At 36.3% G+C, this 22,972-nt stretch overlaps 1 protein-coding gene across 2 annotated transcripts in view; it reads left to right on the forward strand.

The window, feature by feature from the left end:
• Positions 1–670: 670 nt before the first annotated feature.
• LOC115411568 (collagen alpha-1(XVIII) chain-like) overlaps positions 671–22,972 on the forward strand; it is a 192,055-nt gene continuing 169,753 nt past the window's right edge. For both annotated transcript variants that reach the window (XM_030123758.1, XM_030123759.1), the window contains exons 1-2: positions 671–794; positions 909–994. In XM_030123758.1, the coding sequence (XP_029979618.1) occupies positions 784–794; positions 909–994 (97 nt within the window). In that variant the 5' untranslated portion in view covers positions 671–783. The remainder of the gene's footprint in view (positions 795–908; positions 995–22,972) is intronic.

Raw genomic sequence — 22,972 nt, forward strand, 5'->3', positions numbered from 1 at the left:
TACCTGATTTTCACCGAAAAAAATGCTAAATACAGAGGATTATTTCATAATAAATGGTGACTTACCCCTCAAGAAATGTTGAATATAGACAAAAAAAAAAAATTGGGAAGTACCACAAAAGTAGCACTGGGTCTTCATGGGTTAAAGTGCTTTAAAAAATAAAGTTGGTATGGTATATTTGGGTTTTTATGGGTTAAACTCTGTCCATTTCATAAAATTATTACATATCAAAAGTAAACTGTCCATTTCATGATATTCCCTTTCATCCATGGTGACTTTGCTGAACTTAAAAGTGTTAGGACTTGACGTTGCATCCTCCCCAATCAGTCCAAGGCCACACACACGTAAGGAAAGGCGTTTTAAAGCTGCGAGGAAAAAGTGAGAGAAACCACACCAGTGAGGAGGAGCAGTGGGAGGAGGACTTAACCGGAGTGTGTTAATTTGTATCTGGGGTTTGTGATGTCTGAAGGGGAGGGCTGGATTAGAAAGCGGTGGCCCGAAGAGAGACGGGAGGAGTCAGGTTTCAGCTCTGTGAGGGCCCCTCGAGCCCCAACGCACTGAAGCCGCCTTTGTTCGACCATAGAGAGAGAGAGAGAGAGAGAGAGAGAGAGAGAGAGAGAGAGAGGGAGAGGGAGGGAGGAGGAGGAGGAGGAGAGGCTTTTAGTTTGGAGTGAGTAAGACGGAGAGGCAGAGTGAGCTCCATCTCTCTCTCTTACTTCCTGAGGCTGATACTCATGAACAGGACAACTTCAGTTCAGAGTTAAAGCTCAACCTCACCAAAAGATGACTTCCCGGTAAATGAAAGCCGCTGTGTTTTGAAGAGAAAAGAGTAATTTTCAGTGAACTTTGTTGTCTGACACTGTGGTTCTGTGGTTCTGTGTGTGTGTGTGTGTGTGTGTGTCATGCAGTGTTCCCATTCCCTGGTTCTTTGGATTACTTCTACTGGTTCTCCGGTTCTGCTGCAGGCGCTCCTCTGCCTACGAACTGCTGGACGGTATGTGTGCACACTCTGTTTATCTACTGATTGAATTTGCATGTTGCTGGATGGAGCAAGTGTTTGGAAACTTTCTGCTGGCTCAGGAGTTTTCTTCTGCAGAATATGACCGGTGGAACTGTTGCACTGAGGGAAGATTTATACTGATGCTTCTTTGAAAAGGTGATGGCTGGTGTGGTTGTACACTTTTATGGACTTGAACTAAGACCTGGAACTATTTTGTAGTGAATTTATCTCTATTTTAACCCTTTCATGCATAGTGGTCACTACAGTGGACAGCTATTCGAAGGTGTTCTCTTATATATTCATGTGTTTTATTGTTTTAATTCCGTATCAGCCAACACAGTGGACACTTATACACCATCCCATACATTGCAATTCATACCATTACTGTAACTTTTCTGTTCTAGATAAACCTGATCTGCACTAACATGTTTGAACGTAAAAAAAATTCTAATTGTTATTATTATTTTTTGTTTTTTTAAACAAAAATTTGGGTTTTTCATCTCCATGAAGTGAGTAATAACCAGTATTAGACTATGTTAAAATGTGATAAAACATCAGATTAGGAGCTTTAAAAATGTTTTTATTTCATAGTTTTCACACAGTATATCAGTAAATGAATCTTTCTTTGCTTCTAAAACTAAACAAATGATGTCCAGCTGAGTGGACATTTTTGTAACTGTGAAATATGGGTTCATAAAAAAAGATTCAGTCGCATTTTTTTTTTTTCACGCCTAAATAGGAATAAAGACACTCAAGAAAAAAATAAATCTTGATTATGGTTCTCATAATTCATATATGAAAGGGTTAAATCCCTCCTAAGTGATTTATCATCATTTTTTATATATTATCCTCCAATTTATACACTTAAAAAGCAGGTATTTTTCTATATTTAACCCATAAAGACCATAGTAGTGGTTGTAGACACTTGTTTTTATGTCAGTTAATGATATATTTTTGCTGAAAAAGTCATTTTTTCCACTTTTCTCTATTCTGATATAATAAATTTTAAAAACATTCAAAGCTTTAAACCCATATAGACCCAGTGCTACTTTTGTGGCAGTTCCCAAATGATTTTTCCTCTCTATTTAAGTGATTTATCACCATTTATCATAATATTAACTTCTGTATTTATCATTTTTTCACTGAAAATCATGCATTTTCCTATGTTTTTTTCACTGATCATGTAGATGTTCATGAAGGCTCAGATAAAAGTTGAGGGTAGTTATATCAAAAACAGAGAAAACTGAAGAAAAAGTGACTTTTTCATCAAAATGTATCATTAATTGAACATAAACCATGTGTGTCCATCCACTGTCATTGATGGGTTTTACTGGTGGATCAGTGTTGTTTCCATGTTCACTATGAAGCCTCTGATGACCATGAAAAGACAACAAACTGTATTTTACACCAATTATTTACATGTATTGATAGAATTAATGGATCAGAAGTTATGAAACATTTTGTATCGGTTGATGCTTTTGGTTGCTGGTGGCTGTTTGGGTCTTTATGGGTTAATTTACCAAATATGTGCACTTGCCCATAAAGTTGGAGTGAAATATTTTTACTTCCTTCAGTGAAATTATTGTGACTGTGTGATTTATTCTTCATAGATAAAGTCTAACTGGGACTAGGTATGTAATCATTGCAACAAGTCAAAGGTGAAGACTGATGTGTATAAATGGGAATAAAAGAGAAATGTGTCTGAAAACAAAATTATTCCAACTTTACGGGCACTGATCAGTGTAAATGTTCATAAAAGATCAAAGAAAATCCAGTAGTTACTATATTAGACTAGAGAAAACTAAAGAAAAAGTGAAGTTTTCGCAAAATATATAATTAACTGGATATAAAAACAAGTATCTGCAGCCACTGCCACTTGTCAAACTATACAAAAAAAGCACAATTTACTCGTGAATCATAAAAATTGCACAAAATAACTGGTTCCACATTCACTATGGAGTCTCTGAACATCCAAATAACACATGAAAAGTTGGGCAAACTGCATTTTACCTGATTTATTTCAATGCACACTGGAAAAAATCCAAATCTTACCGAGTGTATTTTTCTCATTTCTAGTCAGAATATCTCATCACACTTAAAATCAGACATAATCACCTAAAGAGTAACCTTTCAGTGAGATATAAGAACTTATTTTTAGATAATAGATCTTGAAAATCTTATTTCAAGAAATCTTACCAAGATCACTTTCAGTTGTTCCATTGGCAGATTTTTTTCTGCTTGAATGAAGCAAAAAAATCTTGAATTAAGCAAAAAAAAAAAAAATCAGCCAATGGAACAAGTTAAAATTATCTTGGTAAGATTTCTCGAAATAAGATTTTCAAGATCTGTTATCTCAAAATAAGTTCTTATATCTCACTGAAAAATTCCTCTTTAGGTGAATATGACTTATTTTCAGTGCGATGAGATATTTTGACTAGAAATTAGAAAAATACACTTGGTAATATTTGGATTTTTTCCAGTGTGCATTGAAATAAATCAGGTGCGCAACTTTTCATATGTGTTATTTGGATGTTAAGAGACTCCATAGTGAATGCAGAAACAGTCATTTTGTGCAGTTTTTAGGATTCACTTGTAAACAGTGCTTTTTTTTGTGTAGTTTGACAAGTGGCAGTGGCTGTAGATGCTTGTTTTTATGTCCCGTTAATGATATATTTTGCTAAAACTTCCCTTTTTCTTCAGTTTTCTCTAGTCTGATATAGTAACTACTGAATTTGATAGGATTAGTGGTTAAAGACCTATTAAACATTTTAGACGCATAAATGTTTTTGGTTGCTAGCAGCTGTTTAGGTGTTTAAGGCATAGTTCATTACATTCTCCATCTATCCAATCCAATTCAATCCAACTTTATTTGTAAAGCACTTTAAAACAACCGCAGTTGACCAAAGTGCTGTACAGAAGAATTAATAAAACCAAAATCAAAGAATAAAATACAAGAATCGATTAAAAGACATAGAACTGTGCAAAAAGAAACCAAAAACAAAGCTATACAGAAGAATAAATAAAACCTAAATAAAAGAATAAAATACAAGAATAGGTGCACTATCTATGTAGCATCACAAAGTACCACATTTTAATCTCCTTTTATAGCAAAACTTCTTCTTAATTCTTGCACATTTTATTGAAATGAAACAACACGTATTGGAAAGACCCTGGGAAAGTCTTAAGGGGTTTGAAAGTGACCAAGGATGTATTTACATTAGACCCCTGTTTGATAAGATCAGTACCTCCCGGGGGATGCTTAATGCCAGATTGGACCTGGTCCAGAGTAACTGTGCGTAACCGTTTATAGACGAAGTGAGAAAAAAAAAAACCTTCCCTGCTTCTAATTCCTGTATTTTCAAGTCCGCGAGGGAAAGTACCTGTAAAAGCTTCTGTGCCATGTGATGGTTTGGATTATTCCTCTGACTGATATGTTTCTTGGAGACCATGTGGATTTTCTCCTTGTGTGTTTTCACAGCTTTAAAGTTGATTTTTTTTCCAAAACCGCAATTAATGGATCAATCAAGAGTCTTCAATGTGTTCCCAATTAGGGCAAAAAAAGAGCAGTGGATTTTCTTTTCCAATTGGAAGCAGGCAAATCTCTGACAGACCAGCAATCAGTAGCACCGCACAATTAAGGCGGTGATGATGATGTAATGCTGTGGCGGTAGAGTTTGTTAATGAGTGTGCGTCTGTGGTCATCAGCAATTATGTGTGAGAGGTTCGTTTTATGAGTTTTCATCCCCGGCCTTCAGACAGACAGGCCTGTATGTAATCGCTGCTTTCGTCAGTACGCTGGCATCCACGCTGACATTTGCAACTGTGTGTGTTTATGTGTGTGTATATGTGTGTGTGTGTGTTTGTGTGGGGATATCTTGACCTATGATTACCAGGGGGGACCTTCATGTCTAAAGGCCTCATTGTTTGGGCTCAGTCTCTTTAGCTAACATGGCCCCACAGAGTTTAATTGACAGGGTCTGGAAAATCATAATTGTTAGCCCTTTATTGAGTAAGTGACTGTTTTTGGTCATTTCTCCATACATTGCAAAACAGTAGTCGCTTTTCCGTTGGACATCTGCGCAAAACTTTACCGATATTTACTAAATGTCGAAAAAATACAGGGTGGGGAAGCAAAATTTACAATATTTTGAGGCAGGGATTGAAAGACAGTGTATGACCAATTAGTTTATTGAAAGTCATGAGAATTTATTTGCCACAAGAAAACTGACATAATAGAAAATGTTTTTATTCTATGTGTCCTCCTTCTTTCTCAATAACTGCCTTCACACGCTTCCTGAAACTTGCGCAAGTGTTCCTCAAATATTCGGGTGACAACTTCTCCCATTTTTCTTTAATAGTATCTTCCAGACTTTCTCGTTCTAGTTTTGCTCATAGTCATTCTCTTCTTTATGTTATAAACAGTCTTTATGGACACTCCAACTGTTTTTGAAATCTCCTTTGGTGTGACGAGTGCATTCAGCAAATCACACACTCTTTGACGTTTGCTTTCCTGATTACTCATATGGGCAAAAGTTTCGGAAAAGGTATGGATAATAGTGTTAGGTATGATTATGACATCAATATATGTTTGGTTTCAACACAATTGACGTAGTGCCTGCTGAGAAAAGACAACTAAATGTTCATTGTAAATTTTGCTTCCCCACCCTGTAGAAGTGCGTAATGTCGGTTTTTCCCATTAAATCACAAATGCGATGATTTGTTTATTTATTATCGCGACATGAAACGAGAAGTCATTCCACAAACTTTCATAAAAACTTAGAGTTAATTCAAAGGTTATTACATCAAAACAGAGAAAACTGAAGAAAAAGTGTGGGTTTTGAGTTTGGATTTGAAGAGAGGGAGTGAAGTGATATTTATGAGCTCCGGTGGTACTCCTTTTGTCTCCTGAAAAAGCCTCGGATTCGCGCAGCACGGACTCGCCTTATCAACCGAACCACTCGGTGATATATCAGGGACAACGAAGGTCGCTCTGCTTCACTTTGCCTCAAACAGGCTAACAGATAGGTAAGGGTTTGTCTTCTTCTGACTTCTGCATTTGTAGGATAGCGACAGAATTCCTTTCACACTGCCACCTACTGTTTCGGCCCTGTAACACCCATTCGTACTCGGGCATGGGCCGCAGTACTCGCATGTGAACGCAACATCTGCGGGAAATGTGTGAACGTATCCAAGTACGGTACAGACTCAAGTACGCTGTGTGAAAACGCCCTTAAGTTTGATTAATATAGATTCAAAATGTATATTTTATTGTGATTAATCGAAAATTAATCCACAGCAACCCTGTGATTAATCTGATTACAAATTTTAATCGTTTGACACCACTAATTTATTACATATACACTTCTTGGATTTTTTTTTTTTTTTTTTTTTTTTTTTTTTTTGCCACTCATTGGTAAGGAACCAAATATGGCAACTTCCTTAACCTTCATTTTCTACATGACAATAAAACATTTTGAAAAATTTCACAAAAGTATTAGCCTAAAGTTTTGTTAGGTCCTCCAATAACACACTAAGGTTGAAATTTAGAATTTCAGAATATTTCTGTTTCGCATATTTTTTATTGCGAAGCCTTATCATAGTACAGATTTGAGATCCCCCCGATTGGTACGTTATGCTTCATTTTTGATATCAACATAACAAATGCACAATCAGAAATAAAATGAAAACATTGGTAAAGTTAGAGAAAAAAAAAAAAAAACAACAACGCATGCACACAATTTGACATGTCACCCCCCCCTCCAACCCCCCTCCCCATCCCCAGAGCCACTAAGATAAATCGATGTAATGCTATGCTGTGGACTACAGTGATCCCTTGCCAATTCGCGCTTTAAGTTCCGCGGTTTTAGTTATTCACGGATTTTTTGTGTTATTTTATATAAAAATGTTAAAAGAGAGAGAGAGAGAGAGAAAATGTAGAAATGTCAGTTCATGCATGCCCATGTACGTGTGTTTGTGTGTGTTGATGCTCGAGACCAAAGAGAGAGAGAGAGAGAGAGAGAGAGAGAGAGAGAGAGAGAACTGATTCGTTTCTTGTGTGTATGAGAGGAAAAGAGAGCTGGGAGTAGATGTGCGTGTGTTCATGCGTACGTATACGATGGATAAGCGTCACGAATGAAGAGAGGAGAGAGTACGTATCAGCTGTTAGTACGTATGCATGTGTGTGTTTTGTTTACTTATTCATAAAATATATTTATTTATATGTAATTTCTTTTATGTAATTTATACATGTAGTACGTATTATCATTTGTATACATGTACATTAAATTTATGTATATATTTTTGTGCATGTACATGTACATATCCGACTGACATTTTCTTGTGTTATTAATCATTCTTTTCTTTCAGATGTTTTACAGTACGTACATGTACATGTATCCGATCTATATATATATGCATGTATACATGTACTAATCATTGTTTTCTTTTACATATATCTCATTCATTTCATAATTATTACATTTGCAGTACTTATATACTATTTATAGATACGTACATACATGTACCTAGGTTTAGGATAGGCTCGGGGGGCTCTGGCTCCAGTTCGCGGATTTTCGATTTTCACAGGGGGCGCCGGTCCCCATTAACCGCGAAAAATAAGGGATCACTGTACTGCTTATGTAGTGGATCTTAACTGTCCGACCTTTCCATATATGACATCACTGGTTTCCAAATCTTGAATGTCAGAGTATTTGTACGAGTGACCTTTAAAAATCTAAAGGCAAACTGTTCTGCTGTAATGACATTTTGGATGGATCGTAATAGGAGGGGACTAAAAACTTGCAACTTAGAAGGACTAGGTCTTGGTGGGTGGATCTGGGTCGGTGTCTGACTCCAGAGAAGTTTTCACAGTGTGATTTCATGGTCCAGTTTCCTCCGCTGTAGATCCAGCCAGAAGCTCCACTGTCAGGCTGCTTGTGTGTTTGCCATTTTCATAATCCTCCATGATTCACTTTTTCAAGAGGGGAAAGAAAAGAAAAAAAAGAAAGAGAAAGAGAGAACAGTATGTGTGCACGCTCATGCTGGCTCACTTGTCAGAGACAGAGAGCACCAGGGACAAATATTTCCAGGCTGCACGCTGTAAAATGTTCTTGAAAACAGAGCTGTCGCCATGGCAACGCTCACATTTCTATGCACGCTTTGTAAAATAACGCTGATATAATGCTCCTCCTTTATGTGAAATAGTGCATACTGTTTTCTTAGTGGTTTACCGGTGGATGCAACTGAATTGAGAGCTGCTGGGACTTTAATGGAAGCTACAGAAAACCAAGTCGCATGTGTTTATTATTGGCTTAAAAGGGCAGATTCTGTGCAAAACTGAATAAGTTCACCCTCAACGACCTAAATAGCCACCAGTGACAAAAAGCATCTACTAATCTAAAATCTTTAATAACTTTTGGACTGCTATTTTTTATCAATATATGTACATAATTCAGGTAAAATGCAGTTTCTTAGCTTTTTTATCAGCAGCAGATATGATGCATTTGGACGTTTAGAAGCTCCGTAGTAAATATGGAAACTCTGTCATGTTCTGCAGCAGCGATAAAGCATAAAGTTGGAAGAATTTTCAGACAAATTCCTCTTTGTATTCTTATTTATACACATCAGTGATGACCTTTGGCCATATCCAGTGATTACATACTGAGCCCCAGTTACACTTTATCTATCAGTAATAAATCACACTATCGCCATCATTTTATGAGGAGAGGTTAAAAAATATTTCAAATTTATTGGTGATGTTATTATATTATCTTCAGCATTTTTCAGTGAAAAGCAGGCACTTTCCTGTATTTGATTTATTGATCATGTAAATTAAATACATATACAGGGTGGGGAAGCAAAATTTACAATATTTTGAGGCAGGGATTGAAAGACAGTGTATGACCAATTAGTTTATTGAAAGTCATGAGAATTTATTTGCCACAAGAAAATGTACATAATAGAAAATGTTTTTATTCTATGTGTCCTCCTTCTTTCTCAATAACTGCCTTCACACGCTTCCTGAAACTTGCGCAAGTGTTCCCCAAATATTCGGGTGACAACTTCTCCCATTCTTCTTTAATAGTATCTTCCAGACTTTCTCGTAATAGTTTTGCTCATAGTCATTCTCTTCTTTCCATTATAAACAGTCTTTATGGACACTCCAACTATTTTTGAAATCTCCTTTGGTGTGACGAGTGCATTCAGCAAATCACACACTCTTTGACGTTTGCTTTCCTGATTACTCATATGGGCAAAAGTTTCTGAAAAGGTATGGATAATAGTGTTAGGTATGATTATGACATCAATATATGTTTGGTTTCAAAACAACTGACGTAGTGCCTGCTGAGAAAAAACAACTAAATGTTCATTGTAAATTTTGCTTCCCCACCCTGTATACATTAGGTCTGTCGAAATTAATGCGGATTAATCCATCGTCATGATAAATCTGATTAAAATTTTTAACGCAATTAAGCCATCTGTAGCACAGAATGACTCTGAACGTCTCTGCCAACACATTTGAGGCAGTTCATCCAAGTAGAGTTCGCATTGCACATGAACCAGTGGGCAGTTAATCCAGTGGTGACAGGCAGCTAAGCAGCACGTTGGCCCTCTGGATGGGGAATTTGAGTACAAAAAACCCCCAAGATGGAACAGTAGATTGACTAAAAGTATTAAACACACTTTGTTGGAAGGAGTTTTCTTTTCACTGAAGCACTTCCAGCTTAAAATACCACATTAACGCGAAGCATACGTTAGTTGGGGATTCTGCTAGCACTTCAGCTAATGTGTCACCCAGCTTGCCACAAAGTCGTTAAGTGCATATATATTCCCTTCTTTCTTGAGTCTGTTTGCTCATGAAAAAAGAAACGCGATTAATATAGACTAAAAATGAATGATATTTAATTATGATTAATAAAAATTAATCCACAGCAACCCTGCGATTAATCTGATTAAAATTTTTAATTGTTCAACAGCGCTAATATACACACACAAGACAAAGACATTTCATTGATTACCGTACTTTCTGGACAATAAGCCACACCCACCCTGTCTCTAACATCTCACCATCGATTCATTGATGCCAAGCTCATGTGCAGCAGCTCTATTTCCTTCTTCATCAGCCAGATCGATTGTTAGCCCAAGAAAACATAAATTAGCCGCATCATTTTAGAGTCAGTTCACAGTGTGTGGAAAAAAGTAGCGACTTATACACTGGAAAGTACGGTATTATATCAGGACAGAGACAACTGGAGGAGACTGATAAATATTCAACAATAAAACCATTGTAGACTAGAGCTGCAACCGATTAATCGACTCAAAGTGATCCAAAAAAAATAATTCAACCACAATTCTCCTGAATCCAACCTTTGTTTCTTTCATTTCTCTACTGTTAAACATTGGTTCCACTGTTGTGTTTCACACGGACGCTTATTGTGACGCACAGAGAAGCTTCAATTCAGGAAAACTGCAATAGAATATTTCCCTTCAATCAATTTGAGTCGATTAATCGAATCATGAATGTTTGCGTTCGCTTCAAGCACCTAATCGATTAATCGGTTGCAGCTCTATTATAGACATTTGTTTTTATGTGCCTTTAATGATATATTTTGCTGTAAAGCTCACGTTTACTCCAGTTTTCTCTACTTTACAAACATCTCAATGATCCGCAAATGAAATATAGGAAAATATATCATTTCCTCTTCAAAATGCAGATGATAATGTTACAAGAAATTGTGATAAATCCCTTAGGAAAGGGTTGATATAGGGAGAAATCCATTTTGAAGTTGCCACAAAAACAGTTCTTAAAGGGTTAATAATGGGAAGAAAAACACAGGATAATGAATGAATGGATAAATGGAAAAAAAAAAAAATAGAGTTAATGTATGTACTCTCCATCTCCATCTCCATCCAGCAGTGGGATGTCTTTTTAACAAGAACTTCTCCAACATGAGTACCTCCTTTGTTTTGCTTTAGTTATGGTTTTCATTCTACATAAAGTCATAAAAGTGCACCCTCTGGGAATCAGCCGCTGTAGATCTTCCCTAATGAGCAGCATGTAAACAAACCCGGCGATGACATCTCCAGCTATAGATGTGAACTCTACAACGTTCACCAGCTTACATCTGCCTGTATACTGCACATAAATAACAACACAAACACACACACACACACACACACACACACACACACTGCTGCGGTGCATCTGCTGTACACATGGTAATTACTGACGAATAATAATGTTTTTAATGATCGTGATGGAACAAAATGATCACACGGGATGTATTTGGCATTTACGGATAACAAATGAGAAGATGCGTGTATCAGAGAATGTCGTCACGGTGATGGTAAGGGTCGTGAAGATGATTAGAAACTAGTAGTGGGTGTATTGATTCTGTGGTATTGATTATAACGATACTCACACACTACTCATTTGAGGATTGATTGTGTTAATAAAGTATCGATATTAATTAATAAATGTGAAATAGAAGCGCCTGCGTAATGTCTGAATGTCATAAGGTAACTTACGTCAAGATTTTGTACCATCAACCCCCCCCTCCCCAGCAGCATGAAATTGAACAAGTGGTGCCAGACACAACAAACCCCGCCCCTTGCACATTTTTCGGCCATTATAAGTAAATGGGAAGATTTTTTTTTTTTTAAATCATAAAAAAATTTGAACTTTGACCTACCTTTCCCAAAATGTAACGACGTCTATTCTGGGTCACTGGCAATCTATAAACCCTATTTGGTATGAATTGAACCAAAAATAATACCCCTTGCCCTCTCTTTCAGGGGTCGGGGTAACTAGTTCATCCATGTCATGTGACCAGATGTGTGGTGATTCCAGTTAGCTGTCGTTAGCCTGTTAGCATCAGTTCAGTCTGCGGCTGCACAAGTACGAAAGGAGAACATGGCTGAGAGAAAGAGTGTGGTGTGGGCGTACTTTTCACCTGTGGATAAAACTACAGTAAAGTGTAGTTTGTGTTGTAAAAATGTAAACAACTGCAGCAACACCTGCAACCTTTAAACACCTGAAAATGAGTCCAGTTCCGTCAGAATTGCTGTCAATTTTATTCTTTTCTAACTTCATTTTGTTGTAAAAATGTGAAATGTGTAAGTTTTGTTGACAAAAAAAGGTCTTTGGAGTTGTGACCATTTTATTCATGTGTATTATTTCTTTATTATTTATTTAATTCATATGTGTTGATTATTTATTATTTATGACATTTTTATTTACTTCAATTTGTATGTATTTTTTGTTTTGTTTTTATATTTTAGTTAATTATGTATTATTTATATGTTTTTCGAAATTTATTTCATTGCTTAATAAATGGCCACCAAAGGTTATGCACATTAAAGCTGTTAAATGGACAGTATTTGTCATGTGACATGTCTTTTAAGTGCAACATATTAACCCGTAACCACTGGCGACCAAAATCATCTACTAATATAAAATGTTTGATAACTTCTTTTAAACTTTTAAAGCTTTTAAGTTTTTAACTGTTATGCCTAAATATTTATTTTATTTATTTTAATATTTTTATTATCTCTATATTCTTAAGCCTTATTTATATACTATTGTGTTTTTATGTTGTTTATGCTGGATTGCACTGGGGGGGAGGCCTGCATAATTTCATTGTAACATGAGTACAATGACAATAAAGTTTATTCTATTCTATTCTATTATCCATTCAACCTATCAATACTTGTGAATAATTGGTGTAAAATACAGTTTATCATCTTTCCATGGTCATCAGATTTGACCCATTTGGACGTTCAGAGGCTCTGTAGTTACCGTGGAAACACTGTCATCTTCTACAACACTGATTCACCAGTAAAACCCATGGAGTTGGATCAATGACAGTGGATGTTTATGTTCAGGTAATGATAGATTTTGTTGAAAAATTCACGTTTTCTTCATTTTTCTCTGACAATTAACTTTAATCTGAGCTTTTATGAACATCTACATGATCAGGGAATTAAATATGGGAAAATACCAGATTATTATCGGAGAAATGCAAAATATAGAGGATAATATTATAATACATGGTGATAAATTGCTTAAGAAAGGTTAAACAGAGAAAAATTCATTCGGGAACTGCTAGAAAAATAACTCTGGGTTTTTATGGGTTAATTTTTAAAAAATCACTACAAGTATTGGTATCAGGTATCGAATATGAATGCCAAAAAAGTCATCGACATCGTATCGAATCATAAAAGATAGAATAGAAACATGAAGGAAGTTTGAATAGTGTGTTGCTGAAAAAAAACAAGAAGCAGAGTCATAAAACAGCCTTTCATGGCGTTGACCTCAACACAAAGGACACAGTAAAACTCAGACAGAACTGTTTAAACTCAGAGATCCACTCTTGAGCAGCTTTCAAGTCCATCTGCTGAGTTTTATTCCGATCATAATCATTGAAGATGATGTGTAAATTCTTCCATAGCAACAGACTCATCACATCCACTGAGTTTTGATTGTGACTCAATTTGGCTTCAGTTTGATGTAGGTCATCTGGACAGCAGCCCCGTACAGAGGTAACCCCGTCAGGTTTTGATTAAAAGCGTAATTTAACTTCCCGTACGGTAAGATCGTCAACCGCGTCCAACTATGATTTCATGAATGAGTGAGAAAAAACACGTACAGCGCTGGCATCTGTAAGAGCTTGTGACATTTTCCTATAAATGAATGTCCACTTTGTTTCCATTCGCTACATGATGTAACAGAAACACTTAGATCCACTTCAGGGAAATTTTTTTTTTTTTTTTTCTCTTCAAACACATGAAGTTAAGTTGATCTGTTGTGAACTCGGAGCACCAACACTGTTGTCAAATAAGAAACACAAAAGACATCAAGATCATTACCAATTTATTTGACCATTAGAACGTTAAAAGTAGCCAGATGTTTTCTTTGGCTGCAACTGTGTGTCAAATACAAAGTGGCTGAAGGAATTTCCACAGAAGGAAGTGGTTTCTCTGATAGATTATCATCTAATTATTACATTCTTTTAGTTGTTGTCTTACAGTTAAACACTGATAGCATCATTTTAGCATCTACTTAGCACTTTGGTTACCGAACTGATACTGTTATCTGTTAGTAAGTGGGCTATATATAGTATTTTTACTTTCAGATATAAAAAAAAAAGTCATGTTTGTTGAGTGTTTAGAGCAGGGCTGTCAAACTCATTTTGGTTCAGGGGCCACATTTAGCCCAATTTGATCTCAAGCGGGCCAGACCAGTAAAATAATGACTTAATAACTTATAAATAACGACAAATCCAAGTTTTTCTTTTTTGTTTTAGAACGAAAAACCCTCAATTACATTCTGAAAATATTTACATTTTACAAAAAAGATGTGAATAACCTGAAAAAAGAAAAAGAAATTTCATTTGAAAAATTAGTGTAATTTGAACAATATTATTCCTCGACTTATTATTTATACATGTACATTACACACAATGTTCCATAAACATTTGGCAGAATATTGTTAAAATTTTGGAGTTTGGAACTAAAATTTGAACAATTTCTACAATATTCCATTTCTTATTATTAACACAACTACAGATCACAGTGGATCCATAAATGCACAAAACATTTAGTAACGGGCAGAATATTGTTCAAATTGTACATTTCGGGTTGTTCATCTTTGTTTTTATTTATGTATTTATTTGTATTTTATTGTGAAAGAATAGTTTTGTAAATGCAAATGTTTTCACAGTGTAATGTTATTTTTTTCACTTAAATTTTTTCCACCTAATTTTTCACAAAGAAAATCTGTAGTTGTCATTATTTATGGCTTATTGTGTTGTTATTTTTACTGTAGATCACATTGGTCTGTATGTGGAACCTGAACCAAAATGATTTGAACAACCTGGACTGTTCAGGTTCATTTTTAATCTTTCAACCCGCGGGCCGGAATGGAACCTTTGGCGGGCCACATTTGGCCCCTGGGCCGCATGTTTGACACCTGTGGTTTAGAGTAAAGAGCTCTGATGTTCCACCAAAGATGCCAGTGTATTGGATTGCACAGATATAAACTGAATTTATTACCCTGCCCCCTGAAGGGGAGGCAAGGGGTATTGTTTTTGGCTTGGTTTGTTTGTTTGTTTAACACTCTAGCAGCCAAACTATTAGTTGAATTCATACCAAATTGGGTTCATGGATTGCCAGTAACCCAGAATAGATGCCATTAAATTTTGGGAACAGTAGGTCAAAGTTTAAATTTTTTTTATGAATTTTTAAACTCGATATCAGGGATGTCAAACTCATTTTAGTTCAGGGGCCACATTCCGCCTAATATGATCTCCAGTGGGCCAGACCAGTAAAATAATAACAGTGAAAAAAGGAAAATTACATTATGATAATGTTTACATCTACAATATTTCCTTAAAAATCTGAATAACACGAACAACCTGAATTGTCTTAAGAAAAACAAGTGTAATTTTAACAATATTCTGCCTGAGTTTATCAGTTTGTCATTTGCACATGTGCATTACAACGTACATTACAACTACAAATACAAAAAGACATTTAGTAACAGGCAGAATATTGGTAAAATTGCATGTACTTCTCTTACGACATTTCAGATTGTTCATATTTGTTCAGGTTATTCACATTTCTTGTAAAAGGATAGTTTGTTAATATAAACATTTTCATGTAATTTTACTTTTTTACACTAAAACAAAGACAAAATCTGTAGTTTTCATTATTTATAGGTTATTATGATAATATTTCACTGGCCTGACCCAATTGAGATCTAATTGTTCTGTATGTGGAACCTGGATTAAAATGATTTTTACACCACTGATTGTTAATATTTTCAGTGTATTTCATTCTATGGGCTGGATTGGACCCTTTGGCAGGCCGGATTTGGCCCCTGGGCCTTGTGTTTGACACGTGTGCTCTATATTTTCCCCATTTACTTATAATGGGCGAAATTTCAAATGTCTGTAGCGGCAAAACTTTTGGTTGAATTCATACCAAATTTCATTGATAGATTGTCAGTGACCCAGAATAGATGTCACTACATTTTGGGAAAAGTAGGTCAAAGTTAAAATTTTTATGAATTTTTAAAATCTTTTGTCTTCTCCCATTTACTTATAATGGGTGAAATTTCATGTCTGTAAAAGCATCAATTTTGTTTCAATTTACTTCAAACTTGGCACATATATAGAGGCAATTGATATGCTGACATCAGCACATGCATACAGGGTGGGGAAGCAAAATTTACAATATTTTGAGGCAGGGATTGAAAGACAGTGTATGACCAATTAGTTTATTGAAAGTCATGAGAATTTATTTGCCACAAGAAAATTTACGTAATAGAAAATGTTTTTATTCTATGTTTCCTCCTTCTTTCTCAATAACTGCCTTCACACGCTTCCTGAAACTTGCGCAAGTGTTCCTCAAATATTCGGGTGACAACTTCTCCCATTCTTCTTTAATAGTATCTTCCAGACTTTCTCGTAATAGTTTTGCTCATAGTCATTCTCTTCTTTCCATTATAAACAGTCTTTATGGACACTCCAACTATTTTTGAAATCTCCTTTGGTGTGACGAGTGCATTCAGCAAATCACACACTCTTTGACGTTTGCTTTCCTGATTACTCATATGGGCAAAAGTTTCTGAAAAGGTATGGATAATAGTGTTAGGTATGATTATGACATCAATATATGTTTGGTTTCAAAACAATTGACGTAGTGCCTGCTGAGAAAAAACAACTAAATGTTCATTGTAAATTTTGCTTCCCCACCCTGTAGACATGATGACATCAGACCTTGTTGCACAACTAGAGTCACATGAACCAAAAAAAAAAGAATATTGATGGATGTTACAACAAGCTAAGAAGAGTTTTAAAACTAACATGGTGTGGTATGTGTTGACACACCAGGAAACCAAATCATACTTCTCTTTTTTCTTTTGTTCAGACAAGGTATAGCTTTTTTTAGATGTTACCTGCTTGACAGTTTCGACTGTCAAAACTGTCAAGCAGGAAACATCTAAAAAAAGCTATACCTTGTCTGAACAGAAGGAAAAAAGAGAAGTATAATTACATAAACAGAAGACAAAATGAACGTCTTTAGCCTTATCCAGGAAACCAAATCATTTTTGAATTTAGTACGGAATAGAGGGGTAACGAGAATTCTAGATTCAAAACAACAGATATTTACGTTCGTCGCCATATTTATGGAATGACTTCTCGTCACATCTCGCAATAATAGATAAATCATTGTATTTGTGATTTAATGGAAAACCGACATTGCACACTTCTGTGCAATGTCTACTATTAAAGAAGAATGGGAGAAGTTGTCACCCGAATATTTGAGGAACACTTGCGCAAGTTTCAGGAAGCGTGTGAAGGCAGTTATTGAGAAAGAAGGAGGACACATACAGGGTGGGGAAGCAAAATTTACAATATTTTGAGGCAGGGATTGAAAGACAGTGTATGACCAATTAGTTTATTGAAAGTCATGAGAATTTATTTGCCACAAGAAAATTGACATAATAGAAAATGTTTTTATTCTATGTGTCCTCCTTCTTTCTCTATAACTGCTTTCACACGCTTCCTGAAACTTGCGCAAGTGTTCCTCAAATATTCGGGTGACAACTTCTCCCATTCTTCTTTAATAGTATCTTCCAGACTTTCTCGTAATAGTTTTGCTCATAGTCATTCTCTTCTTTCCATTATAAACAGTCTTTATGGACACTCCAACTATTTTTGAAATCTCCTTTGGTGTGACGAGTGCATTCAGCAAATCACACACTCTTTGACGTTTGCTTTCCTGATTACTCATATGGGCAAAAGTTTCTGAAAAGGTATGGATAATAGTGTTAGGTATGATTATGACATCAATATATGTTTGGTTTCAACACAATTGACGTAGTGCCTGCTGAGAAAAAACAACTAAATGTTCATTGTAAATTTTGCTTCCCCACCCTGTATAAAGTTTTGCATATATGTCCAATGGAAAAGCGACTTCTGTTTGTCAAAATGCGTCACAACTGTTGTGGGTTTTTACTGGGGTAATGTAAGGTCACACCTCTTCTTTTACAAAACAGAAAAAGCAGTCAGCCTCAAGCATTTGAGATAGGACATCTGCCTGCGTTTGATGGTAAAATTGATCCTCTTAAACATTTTCGAATTCAACCCATTTGAGCACCACTGAAATGTAAAATCAGTTTCATCTTAGTTTTGCTCAGAGGCGTCCTGAGCTCCATTGTTTTATTGTTCAGTGGATACCGACTTGTGATATTCTCAGGACTTCTGACACTTTCATGTGTCGGCAAACTCAAATGGATTCAAGATGTGCCGCAGGTCGTGTGTTGCACATGTCATCGCATCTCACAGTGTTCATGTTTTCCTCCAGAGGACAGTGAATATCAGAGCCGTTACTGTCCGCATCTGTTTGTGATGAAGTGTAAAGGCACTACGTGGCTAATGTTTTTTTGCTGTTTGGATGAATACATTTGATAAAGAAGCTCTCGAAAGGAAACTGGCTGGAAACTGTTACCTCACATCGCGGCCACACTGTCCTCGTGGGTCAAATTTAATAAAGATCTGCGGATTCTGCTGACATAACACTTAAAGGAAAGCTGCTCCACATTCTCAGAGCCTCACTGGCTGCATCTGCAAATAATCTAAAACAAACCTTAAGCCTAGAACATGTGCGTTATCCTGGCGGGTAAACAGGAATAGCTAAATCTGTCCTGGACTAAACAAATCACAGGAGTCACTATTTTAAGTCACGGACGCAGCGTGAGCACAGATGGTGTCAGATGAGATGGATGAAGCTCTTCAAAGCAAGAAATGGGAGGACAAACACAGGAAGTGTCAGGAGTGTTTCTGCACAGGAGGGTGAAGGTGTTTCACCAAACGTCAATTCAGCCTCTGCTTTTGTGTCCGTTGTCCATCCTGCTGTCAGTCCTATTGTTATCAAAAACCTGGACTTGCACTGAATCAGACAATGACATTTTTTCATGTGTCTAATTAACTTTCCATTTGTTTAATCAAAAACACAAACAAAAAATATATTTACTTTCATTCAAGTAATTGTCTTCCACCTTAAAGAACTACTTTAGTTGGGACTTCCAAATGAATTTTCCTTTACATTTAACCTTTCCTTCGTCGTCTATTATATTACTTTATCCAGCGAAAACAGGGATGGTTCTGTATTTAAGATTCAGATCCTTTATTTGTCGGTATATAGCAGGGGTCTCAAACATGCGGCCCGCCAAAGGTTCCAATCCGGCCCGTTGGATGAATTTGCAAAGTGCAAAAATTCCACAGTAAAAATAAAATGTGAATAACCTGAACAAATATGAACAACCTGAAATGTCTAAAAAAAAAAAAAAAACAATTAAGCCCAATTTTAACTATTTTCTGCCTGTTGCTGTTCCCTTTGTAGGTCCGATCCATAATATTGTTAAAACTGCACTTAGTTTTCTTAAGAAATTTCAGTTTTTCAGGTTACTCACATCTTTTGTGTTTGGATAGTTTAGAAAAGTAAGTATTTTCATAATCTAATGGGGTTTTTTTTGCACTAAAACAAAGACAAAAACTTGGAGTTGTCATTATTTATAGGTTATTATGCTATTATTTTACTAGTCCGGCCCACTGGAGATCAAATTGGGCTGAATGTGGCCCCTGAAAGAAAATGAGTTTGAGACCCCTGGTATATAGACATCAGTGGCGATTTCTCATAGACTGCAAGGGAAGCTCGGCTTACCCTAAAATTACTCAAATTAAATGGTTAAATATGTACGGTTGTGTTGACATTTCATTGACTACAAATGTGTTAGAACACGTTCATCTCACAGACGAGTTTGTTCAGAATCAGCTTTATCACAAATCAGCGGACTAGATGTTGTTCACTTCTCATACATTCCCGTTGCGCTGTTTTCTCATTCGATCTCTGCTCAGTGCATTTGCCCGTAGACTCTGGGCTTCAATGGGACTGAGTGGAACTGTTTTTTTTCATTGCCTCAAAACTGGACGGTAATTAGATAAATGCCACGATGTTGTCCCGCCCCCAGACGCTCTGTGTCTCTGGGGGTGAATGGAGCTGTGGGCGGAGCTTGGCCGGGCTGGATGCTGGGCTTCCACGTGCTGATTGGAGGATCAGTTGAAAGGCTGAATCCCATTTGATTGACAGCTATTTTGAGATCTACTCCATCACTGACACAGTTCAGTTTAATACCGTCACACATTCTGCTGTGAAATGGAGAGAGAAACCACTACGAAATTACTCGTTCATTTCTTGCACTGGAAATAAAACACACTCATTGTACTTCCTTGTTTCAATTTAACGTAATTTCAATGTTTTCTTGTTTAGTTGGTACGATAAGGTCACTGACCATTTTCTTAAAAAGGAACAGAGGGACGAATTTATGTTTAAATAACTTGACTGTTTTTTTTTACGTAAGCCGACAATGAGCTTCCCCTGTCTGAAAGACGAGCAGCCGCCACTGATAGACATGCACCAACCACCGAAATCAACCTTCTGCTTTTAACCCCTCACTAGAGCATGCAGGAACATATCACAAGCAGCAATGGGGTTGCCATATCAAGTACCTGGGGAGTTAAGTGCCTTGCTCAAGGACACATCAGCCAACAACTTTTCTGCCAGTCCAGGGAATTGAACCAGCGATCCTTCGGTCACAAGCCGACTCTCCAGCCTTCTAGGCTGAGGCTAATTCACCGATTACGAACATGCTCAGGGTGAGTTCAAAGGTTATTATATTAGAACAGACAAAAATTAAGAAAAAGTGTTTTCAGTAAAATATGTCATTAACGGAGCCATCTACGACCACTGCCATTGGTCAGACTACATTGGTTTTAGTAATTAACAAACGTTGCTGAAGATGACTGTTTTTCTATGTTCAATACAGAGCCTGAACATCCAAATGAGTCATATCTGAAACTGATGGAAAACTGATAAACTGTGTTTACCTGAATTATTTAACCCATAAAAATCCAAACAGTGACTGGCGACCAAAACCATCTACTGATATAAACTGTTTAATACCTGTTGATCCATTAATCCAATCAATACATGTAAATAATTGCTGTAAAATGCAGTTTGTCATCTTTTCATAGTCATCAGATATGACCCTTTTGGACGTTCAGAGGCTCTGTAGTTACCGTGGAAACAGTCATCTTCTACAACATTGATTCACCAGTAAAACCCATGGAGTTGGACCAATGACAGTGGATGGAGACACTGGGTTTATGTTGAGTTATTGATATATTTTGTTGAAAAAGTCACTCTTTCTTCAGTTTTCTCTGTTTCTGATATAATAAAACACAACTTTAATTTGAGCTTTATGAACATCTACATGATGAGATATTTAAATATAAGAAAATACATGATTTATACAGAAAATATGGTGATAAATCAATGAAGAATGATTGAACAGATAGAAAAATTCACTTGGGAACTGACACAGAAGAACCACCGGGTCTTTACGGGTTCAAGTACTGATGGGATAATTAGTTCAGAAGTTATTAAACATTTTACATCAGTGGATCCTTTGGTTGCCAGCAGCGGGGTTAACATTTATCGTCACTTACCGAAATCCAAACTTTGTCCATCATGGAGCTTTTGTCTGATGTGGTCGACTGCTTCCATTTTACTTTTGGCCTGAGTTGAACTGTTGATAGTCGGGTTGATCAAATGAACACTTTGGCTTCTTTTATCATCGCTTTCCAAACATGGAAAAACCCTCCAGTGAATGCTCTTAACTCCCACTTGTTGCTAAATGTCTAATAGTAGAAGGCTTGTTATGTTTAAGGTCAAAGATTCTGGGTCAATGTTTCCAAGATGAAATGAAAATGAATCTCGGTAGCTGAGTGTTGGAACATTTCAGCATGAAAACATGGAAACGGCTGTAATAGGCACAGCTGTGAGTGACCAACAGTGAACCCTGTGTACTGAATGAAATCATTAAAATATAATTATACTGTGGTGTGAGTCGTCGTGCATTCCTGTAGGAAATAGCGCTTTCATGGGTCGCTGTCATAAGACCTTAGATGTGCATCAGAACGGCAATTTATGATCATGCAAAGTGATCTGAATTGGCCTGTTTATTTTCTGGGAGAGGCAGGCTTCCTGGCTTTGCACCACAGAATCTGGATGGGTGAAAACATGGAATTTATAACAGTCTGGAAAGAGCGGAAAGATAGTCGAAACAAGCAGGTGTCTGTTTAGTTGTATGGAGACCACAGAGGATGAGTGGTGTCATAGAGCAGTGGAGCATCTGACTGTTATGGAGAGTAAATGGAGTACAGAACAGTGGTGTAAAAACATTCAGGATCCCAAATAGGGATGTAACCATTACCGGTATAATGATAAACTGCGGTAAAATTGCAGACTGTTAGTAATACCGTTTATATTCTAATTATCATGATAACCGTGTTTGATTACCGCACTTTATTAATGTAAAGATTTGCTTTTATGTCAAATATTTGAGTATAGTTTTAATTTATTACAATTTAATTGTATATACCTAATATTTGGAACCAATATTCACTTTTAAAGTCTTTGAAAAGGTTCGTTAAGCATCTGTGTGTTATTTATGCAATAAATTATATACATTTTTCAAATCGGATTTTATATATTTTTTGTTTTTTGCCTTTTTATGTTGATATAGCAGGTTAAAGTAAAAAAAAATAATAATAGGCAGATGATATAAATGAAGCTATGCTGAGAAAAAAAAGATTCCAAACATGGGTATGCTTGCTTGCTATGTTGTGTTTAAATGTGCCTGGGAAATGCCCAAGCTGCAAAGAAAGTAAAGTAAGTAAAGTAAATTTTATTTATAGAGCACTTTTCACAGACAGAGTCACAAAGTGCTTTATCAATTCAAATCAGAATCAAATTAAGTTTACAGAGACCCAACAGAATCCTTCAGGAGCAAACACTTGTGATTGGTGACAGTGGCGAGGAAAAACTTCCCTTTAACGGGCAGAA

The sequence above is a fragment of the Sphaeramia orbicularis genome, chromosome 20, assembly GCF_902148855.1.
Source record: "Sphaeramia orbicularis chromosome 20, fSphaOr1.1, whole genome shotgun sequence".
NCBI lineage: Eukaryota > Metazoa > Chordata > Actinopteri > Kurtiformes > Apogonidae > Sphaeramia > Sphaeramia orbicularis.